This window comes from Enoplosus armatus, chromosome 21, assembly GCF_043641665.1.
Source record: "Enoplosus armatus isolate fEnoArm2 chromosome 21, fEnoArm2.hap1, whole genome shotgun sequence".
Lineage (NCBI taxonomy): Eukaryota > Metazoa > Chordata > Actinopteri > Centrarchiformes > Enoplosidae > Enoplosus > Enoplosus armatus.
In genome coordinates, this window is record NC_092200.1 from 9466976 (window position 1) to 9476377 (window position 9402).

Genomic DNA, 9402 nt, shown 5'->3' on the forward strand with positions numbered 1-9402 from the left:
ATTAAAGCCTCATTAATACAGCACTATACTAGCAATCTTTCTATGCCAGTTTTATTTTAAGTGACTCTCAGTTGCTAATAATAAACTGCCTCCTGCTCGTATAAAACTTCCGACAGTTGATTCTCACTATCAAAGTGGAAAAGCACACTATAGAGCCATTAATCCTCGGAAGGAAATGTTTATTAAACAAACAGAACACACATTCACACACATGTATAAAACTCCAGCTGATGGGACAGCTGGTTGTCATGGTGATGAGGCCTAAGGGCAGTTGAGGCCCCCAGGGTGCGGCAGGTTTCTAATAAGGCCTGAGGCTTATTCAGCTGGATACAGCGCTGGTGTTGCAGAAAGTCTTGATTAGAGTGATTACAGGTCAATATCCTAGATGACAGAGGATCACAGGCTACATTATGTTTTTGTAATTTAATATTCTAGCTCTACCTGCAACGATGCATCCACCTGAATACAGCCCTGGTTTCTACAACTGCCTGGTGAGGTGAATACAGCACAGATCGCCTGTTAACAGTTGCAGTACCATTTCTCCCTGCGGGAGTAAAGACAACATGACCATATGAACTCAGCAGTGTGTTTGTGAGTGCAGTCTGTCGAGTGACGTGGCACGATCTGGATCAGTTCCCACCTGGTCAGGACAGGCTCGGTCCTGCTGGGTCTACTACAGTTCTGAATGCTTTTGGTCCTGGATTAAGCCCGGTATGGAGCGATGTACAGTAGCGTGTACCAGTTCACTTTGGCCAAGGTCGTTCCCAATATAGAACATTCTAGGTGGACTCAGCGTGGTGCTCAGCCTGCTTATGATCTGGCCTGGCTATACCAGGCTGCCAGGCCAGGAGACCACGGTAAGCGCCACACGGCTGCGCTGCTCCTTCAGCATGGGCACCAGCGCCGAGTGGCTCATTCCTGCTGTCGACAGGCCGTTGACTGCCACGATCATGTCACCACACCTAGAGACAAGTCAGCAAGGATTATAAACAGGAGCTGACAGCTTGGAGTGACGTTCCATTCAAATAGCTCTATAACATGAAAGATCAGAGGAAACGTGGAACGGCAGTGGCTTACATAGAAAGGCTGGTAAAAAGGTAAATATTTATTATCAGGGAATATTTACTGTTTTTCTTGTCTTCTACGACAGAAAGTATCTTTGACTCTCTGTGGCACAGAGAATTATCAAGCTTTGCCTTCACAGATAATACTTATTAATAGGCCTACAATAGATGACAATCTTTCTGACTGATACTCATATCATATGTGTACAAAGACGAGGTCAAACTGAATTAAGTTTGGTTTATTGGTGGTTGTTTGCATTATGACAATAGATAAGATACTGATGACACAGCAAAAAGGCCACGCCTGTAAAGTTTGGTATAACAACGAAACCTTGTTTACTGAGAGAGAGTATAGTAAATAAATGCAGGTGTTTTCTTATTAAAGGTATACTTCTGAAATAAATACTGAACAGAAAAAGTTTTTTCTTGCAATGCAGTGTGTAGGCGGCGTGGCCAATCATCACGCCACTCTTATCAATCATCAACTGGAGTTCACAGTTTATCTACCTGCTAATTCACCACTACGTCACTGCTAACATAAGCCACAGATACTCATGTGAACAACAACTGATCACTCACTTGAGGCGGCCGTCGTAGTAGGCAGGTGTGCCGAGGACGATGGTCTTGATGAAGAACGCCTGGTTGCCGTGGCTCTCCTCGTATCCCCCAACAATGCTGAAGCCCCAGCTGCCCGGGTGGCTCCTCCGCAGCACGATCTCATGACTACTGTGCAGGTAGCTGCAAGAAGAGAGCAGAGGGCAGAGTGAAGGAGGGCTGGACAGATAGTACAGATAGACTGCATCCTCTGAGGAGCGGAGTCTATCGTGAATCTTAAAATCTGTTAAACGTAGTGGTAAATACCTGCCAGAGGGGTAGGATTTCTAAATCAGGTTTTTGCAATACCTCTAAATAAATGTACCTCTTACAATTTGCAAATCTGTAATTCTTGCCATATTTAGTTACTTTCTTGGGATTTTTAATCAGATCACAATTTTCAATAAATGGCCAGAATCCAATATAATTGAATTGAGAATAGCTGCAACAAAAAATAACATCTAACCAGACTTTTAAACAACCAATCATCCCAAATTCAGTCAGACAGTAATTAATATGGACAAAGAAATCATTCACTCAACACTTGTTACATTTAACATCATCAAGATAAATGTGGCGATTGATCGTGATATATATTTTAGTTCATATCGTCCAGGCCCTAAGAAGAAGAAGAAGAGAAAAAGATAGGAAGTCTCTCAGTATCAGTCTGGAGCAGGCAGAGAGCTGTTGATCCTTATGACACACAATCATCACTACAGCAACTACAGCCTGCAGGTATTCAAACATCAGGTCATAGCAATGCATTATTTATTTCATCTTCAAACTATATTTGAAGACGTATATGTGCCTCGGTCATCCCTCCTCTCCTCTGTGTGCTCACCTGGGTAAGCCCAGCCACATGACCCACGAGGGAGACCAGTTGGCATCAAAGTCACTGTCATGTGTGTGAGGCAGCAGTTCATCATGGTCGTGCTCTTCCACCATGCTGACCTCCAGCACCCGCAGCTGGACTGAGGGCGAAGCAGCGCTGGCCTTCAGGGTGCCCACAGCCTCACTGTGGCTCAGGTACGTTAAGTCCTGCCCGTTGATGCTCAGCAGGACGTCACCTGGAGGAGAGAGGAGGAAGTCGCTGTAGTTTCTGATGTAATGTTTCTGATCTGGCTGAATGAATGGGTCCTGTTAATGTCGTTTCGGGAGGGAGCGCTCACCTCGTTTGATTCGTCCATCCCTCGACAAGCAGCCATGTGGTTGGACGCTGGTCACAAAGATTGGCAACTCCCCGCTCTTACTGCCCCGCCCTCCTGCGACAGTCATGCCCAGAGACTCATGGGGTTCCTTCTTCACAGTGATGTGTTTCTCCTTACAGGTCACACACTGGGAAAGGTCCTGGCAACACACACAAACACAGGTTCAGTCTCTGCAACAGAAAATGTGTCCACTCACAGGTAAAAGTTCTTTAGTCTACTTACTCTTTGTACATCATTGTTTTCAGTTTACTGATTTTCAAGGAGCCATTTGGTTCAAACTGATTTTCATCTCAGAAAATGCCTCCACTAATAAAAAGTAATGAGAAAATAGGGGGAAATGCAGATGAGTGCCTAAAAGTAATAATAATCATTTTTTAAAATCTGAAATTCCCCTGCCATTCAATATTTAAAATAAATAACATAATACATACATTTTTGGAACAGTTTTTGAAAAATAACACTGAAAAGAGTCCTGATCACACTACAAGTACATTCCTCCAATATAGCACACGTTGGTTATGATAAAACACATGAAATATGTCAAAATACACAATCGAACCCATGTGCACAAACACATTGATACACACACACATATCACATTTGCTCACTCTGTGAGTGCTGGTGCGTGAGAGGTGAATGGGCACAGGACTTGGGGTAGAGCTGTGGTTAGGCAGGAAGTGATCAAGGCAGTAGAGGTCTCTGGTGGAGCTTGACTTTGGCGGTGGAGGAGGAGTTGGTTTGCTGGGTCGGCCAATCAGCAGGTGGACTCGCTCTCCGCTGGCCTAGAAAGACAGAGTCAGTGTTTGTCACTCACATTTCCTTTTCATTTGTTTTTTACTTCTAAATGATACCAAAAGAAATCTTGCCTTAATGACCGAATGCATCCTCACCTGTATGATCTGTGCAGCCTGCTCTGGGGTGCCGTGGCGTAGGTCCTGGTCATTGACTGCCAGCACACGGTCGTTGCTCCTCAGTCTGCCGTCCTTTGCTGCCAGGCCTCCCTCCAACAGATCCAACACAAACACACCCGACTCATCCGTTCGCCGTACCAGCTTGATGCCGAGCTGCTCTGTTGAGTCCCGCTTGTGTAGGGTGATTCTCAGTGTGGCGGGGCTGGATGGGGCGCCCTCAGGGGTGGAGCAGGGGGCGTGGGGCACGGCCGGGGTGGAGGAGGAAGAGGAGGGAGGCGCCCGGGAGGCACAACGACGCTCCCTAAGCACAGTCAGCTGCAAAGTGGTGCAGGGGCGTGCCAGTGTAGAGCGGGCAAAACTGTGGGGGACGTTACTGATGTCCACATTGTTCACCTTGGGAGAAAGACAAGTCACTTGATGTTTAAACCTGCATTTTTTGGCAGCACAACACGACATAAACACAACACACTAAAATTTAACATCATTGACCCCTGCTCAAAAAAATCTTTACAAAATATAGTGAATTACTAATATAATATACCAATATACTTGATACTGATACAACTGTCTGCCATAACAGCTACTATTAATATGAATCTTAAATGGAAACAATCACTAATAGTTAAGGTGAAGCTCTAAGGTGTTAGAAGCTCCTTTCCGTTTCACATCCTAAATCTTCCCTGAAAACACTGAAAAACCCAAAATTGATAATGGACCGAGGCTCTCACCTGTAGTATCTGATCCCCGGCCAGCAGCCTCCCGTCTCGGGCAATGACTCCGTCTCTGTACACTTCCTGAATCACGACGTTGATGAGAGGCGTCTCGTTTCCCCCAACGACGCTGATGCCCAGCTCAACATATGGGTTCGCCCGGTGGACCTCTATGGCAGTTATCTCTCCTTCAGGAAGCGAGGGCAACTTCACGCAGCCTTAATGGACACACAAATCACATTACACAGCTGCATTTCAGGAATCAAAGCCCACATCCTCCTAACCTTTAATTTAATGTTGCCCGAATGTGATTATCCAGCCGTCTAAGATCATGGCTCTCACAATTGCGAGAAAGATAAAGCTGCAATGTTTCATATCTCAGATCTCTAGTATTCAGCCTTTCAGGAAGATGCTCAGTCAAACAGAGGAAGTGATGTCATACCCTCTTCAGCAGAGAGAGGTGGGGACTCTGGGCAGTCCCAGCCAGAGGAGGTGGAGCTGACAGAGCGGAGGAGGTGGATGCAGGGATTACTGAGGGGCCGCTTCACCCTGGGGACCACACACTCCAACCCTACCACACCTAAAGACATGAAGAGATGGATGCCATTTCTACTGCGTCTGATCAATAGATTTTAATCGAAAGTATATTGACAACCTAAATCTCTTCACTTCAGACAAAGCCAGTGGGTCCACTCACTGTCTTCTTCCGTGCTCTCCTCAAAGGCGGGGTTGTCGAGGCCGGCGTCGTCCGTCCACATGGGCCCATTGCCACTGGTGTTATTAGGTCCGGAGGGTGGGGAGGGTGTGCGGTCCCTCAGCTCTGTCTGCGGGGAGCTGGGCGACCTGGGGGGGCTGGACACCATTGCTCGCTCATCCCCGCTCTCACATCGCGGACCGTCCACGTTCGTCTGCTGACACCGCGTCCCGGGACACCTTTCACCAAGCAACAGGCGTCAGTTTGTTAGTCCATCTGACGTGTAAAGAAAATCAGGTTCAGCATCAGTTAAGTAAATGGGACGTAAATGGAGGCCATCAGGGAAAGTCTCTCTTTGTTTGTCCCCTCCTAAAAGGAGGTCAGGGTGCAGGGTCACATGTAGCTGGGAGGGATTCAGTGGGTAAAGAGAAAAAGTGAAAAGTAGTTTTTGTAGGAAAGGTCCCAACTGAATTCTGATCTGGCACTGCTGCATATCCTGATATCTTTATATCCTTTGGATGTAGGGCTACACTAAAGATTATACAAGTATATGTGGGAATATTTGTAGGGGCATGAATTTATATGAGCATATGTGACCATGTATGTATTGTGTGAATTGCGTGTATCCACATGCTTTCCATGTGAGACACGTACATGTGCAGGGTATGAAAAAACATTTTCCCCTTGGACAATAAATCTATCTATCATTTCATTTTTCAGTTAACTGAAAGTAGAAAATAGTGAAAAATGTCCTTCGAAATTTCCCAAAAGTCCACAATGACTCTTGAGTTTTCTTGCTTTGACCAGCCAACAGTCTGAAACCTGAAGATATTCAATTTATGTGATCCCTAATCTTCAACTTAAACAATGTTAACTGACTAAGTCACACAGCAGACTCTTGGCACCTGTTACTATCTTAGGCCTAAGTCTGCAGGGCAGGGGAGTGGTGAAACCCACGTGGGCCAGAGGTTTAATCTTTACGAAAGAATGTCACGTTAGTCCTCGCAATGACCTCATTTGATCTGTCTTAAATCTCGTCTTTGAGTGTCTTCTCGACACGACATGATGTGTGCAACCTTCGCTGAGATGTGCCCTTCTGCTGAGGTGATTGATGAAAAGGCCTGGACAAGGAGACTGTTGACAATAAAGTTTAAATGTGTTGCAGCTATGAAACCCTGAACCGTAGTTCTGGATAAGAGAAATGCTACCAGAGAATTCAGGAACATTCTGTAGACTATGTGACTTGTCAAAGACGAAATAAAACACTTCACTCACAAATGAAAAGATACATGTATAAGCATTAAAACACACCCTTACTCACTTTAATAAACTTAGGGGTTTTGCTGCTACAGCCTTACTTGGTCTGGGGTGACCAGTAGCTTATGGCGGCTAATATTAGCTAACACTTGCTAAATTTAGACAGATATTGCTATGTAACCGAGTCAGTTCACTGACTTTTTGACTATTTTATACATGTACTACTATTACACTAAGTTTTACTAGTTTCCTGTAATTGGCACTTTTGCTACAGCGGCCGTCATTCAGCAAAAGTTACATAATCTCGTTTTAAAGGCAAAAAATCAATCTATGGCGGTGGCCTCCTGTAAAAACATCTGACTCAGAAAAGCTTTTAACACCTTGTTAGCAATAGCTTGTTAGTGAGAGCTTGTTAAGGAAAATCTTCTTGCCTTAACTGAGGTGTTAGGTAGTCATCCAGTCAATAATCAGGTGTCATAACACCAATGGACTGCTCCTTGGCAACAGACACCATCTTAAAACACTTTTAACTACATAGACGTTTCCCCCCAAATCAGTAACACTGATGATAATATTATAAGTTTCTACACATCTACAGAATGTTCTGACCAAACGATTTGTACCAAGCAAAGTAAATCACTATATGCTGTGTGTATTCTCCAAGCACTGCTACAAAATGCACACAACATGCAAGAGCAACCTAACCTAGGTTCCCTATGGCAACTCTAATGCTGCACTAACACAGTGTCTTGCATTTCAGTGCAAGAAAAGGCAACAGAAAAAAAGAGAGCAAGAAGGAAATTAGACTGAGAGACAGACAGAAGGAAAGATGGAGGAAGCCAGTAAGAGAAAGTTGCCATTTTGCCATCCCAAGTCACGCCGACCTCACACCCCACTGTGTTCGACTCACCACAGGCCTGGGTTGCCTTTGGCTGTCTCACAGAAGAAATGGTTGAAAAGATCTCTGGTGTTGAAGTTGCTCAGCATGATTGCAGAATGAGAACATGGAGCTCCTGGTCAGCCAACCCATGACTGCGGTAGGGAACCACTAATCCTCCGTCACATGACCTACAGCCCAATAATCCCCTCAGGGTCTCACAGCACCTGGTCCAAATGGGCCAAAAGCCAACGCGGGTGGATGGACGGAAACCCTTGAGGTTAATGACTGATAAGTCTGGACTAAGAACTATGATACCTCTGAAAGTTCCAGCCAGAAACGAGACAATCGTGAGGATGGGGGGTTTTATATGCAACTTACAGTTTTTAAAGTTATACAAAGGTAACTAGAGCTGCAACTAACAGTTAATTTCATTATCAGTTCATCTCTTTCTCCATATAGATGAATGGTTTGGTCTAGAAAATGTCAGAAAATTGAGAAAAATGCCTGTTATAATTTCCCAGAGCCCAAAGTGACGTCTTCAAATTGCTTGTTTTGTCCGACCAACTATTCAAAACCCAAAACTATTAAGTTTACTACCATAGAAGACCAAGTACACCAGTAAACCCCTGTGAAGCTAGAACCAATGCGCTGTTACTTAAAACGAGTAATCATTATCTAAACATTGTTAATTGTCTGACTGACTTGAACACAGCTACAATAAAGCTGCATTACCTGTATAAGGCTTCTGAAATCCTGGTTGTCATGCATGCACAGTGCTTGATCTGAGTATGTGTGTGTGTTTGCACTCATGAAAGCATTCATCTATAATGTCTGCATGTAAGCTTTATTACCTGTGTTTGAGGTGTGCCTCCAGGTCACATCGTGGCATGCTGAGGGAGCAGACTGGCGTCAAAGGGCAGGACACAGACAGCTTGTCCAGCAGCTTGTGCACCAGTATGCTGGATCTGCGGCATGCCTGCAGCTGCAGCCGTGTCCTGTCCAGCGGGCAGAAGTCCCTTTCCTGGAGGAAGCTACGCAGGCACCGGGCGCAGAAGGTGTGTCCGCATGGCGTGTCAAGTGGCTGCACCAGCGGCTGCAGGCAGATGTGGCACACCAGGTCGTCGTCCACCTCCAGGCGGTAGTTGTAAAGGTGGTTCTCCCAGCTGCGGTGGATCTGGCCACATTCAGAACACAGTGCCTCCAAGGCTGGCTCCACCGGCCCGGCTAGACCCACCTCGCAGCCTGGGCTGCCCATCTCTGCTCCTTTGACGCAACTCAGCTTTGGCACAAATGACTCCAGTGGGGCTGCAGTGTTGGGAAGGGGCACACACACTCCTAACCCATAAGCTTTACAGGATGAACAAGTTGTGGAGAGGACAGATGCCCCCCAGTGGCTGATGGCACATCACCCTGTGGGTCAGAGGGCAAAGCAAGAGGGTTAAACAGCTGTTTCAGAAAAACAACAAGTGTCTGATTATGTGCTCGTGCATTTATTCATGTGGCAAATGCTTTGTGCACGTGTACCCACGTGTCTGCATGAGATCGAGAGTGGCACTGTGTGTGCGTGTGTGTGTGTGTGTGTGTGTGTGAGAGTGTGAGTGTGTGTGTCAGTGAGTGTGCTGAGATTATGTATTGCTGCTCCTGTCCACTAATCTGGCAGTATAATCTCTCTTTTGCTCTCGCCTGCTGCAATCTTCCAATTCCACAGAGAGGGAATTATCTGGGATTGAGGCAGAGAGAGGACACAGATCAGAGGAAGTGGGATTGGGAAAGCAACAGTGAGGGAAAATACTGCCAGCGAAAGGTAAAAAGGAGCCGGGACAGAGCGAGGAAGAAGAAAGAAAAAGATAAGAAGAGGGTGAAACAGATTAACGGGATGTAAAAATCTGAAAGAGGCAAAAAACAAGAAAAAGAAAATGGGAGAGAGGATGGGTGAGGCTCTGAAAGGAAGTCAAATCCACAATAGAGATGGAAACAAAAAAGATAGTAAGAATTCTTTAAACATTCCCCACAGTGAACTTTATATTTCTGGTTCAGGCCATGTACAGTAGATGCACTCAGTCTCCTCTGCAACAGAAACGAGA

The 9402-nt window shown here is 45.6% G+C and overlaps 1 protein-coding gene across 1 annotated transcript; it reads right to left on the reverse strand.

The window, feature by feature from the left end:
• Window positions 1–724: 724 nt before the first annotated feature.
• lnx2a (ligand of numb-protein X 2a) lies at window positions 725–8573 on the reverse strand. Its single transcript, XM_070928084.1, has 10 exons — window positions 8170–8573; window positions 5185–5420; window positions 4930–5067; window positions 4506–4705; window positions 3757–4170; window positions 3475–3648; window positions 2828–3005; window positions 2500–2725; window positions 1644–1802; window positions 725–962 (listed from the first exon to the last, which is right to left on the reverse strand). The coding sequence occupies exons 1-10, from the start codon at window positions 8571–8573 to the stop codon at window positions 827–829; spliced, it is 2265 nt and encodes a 754-aa protein (XP_070784185.1). The 3' UTR covers window positions 725–826.
• Between the last annotated feature and the right edge of the window lie 829 nt (window positions 8574–9402).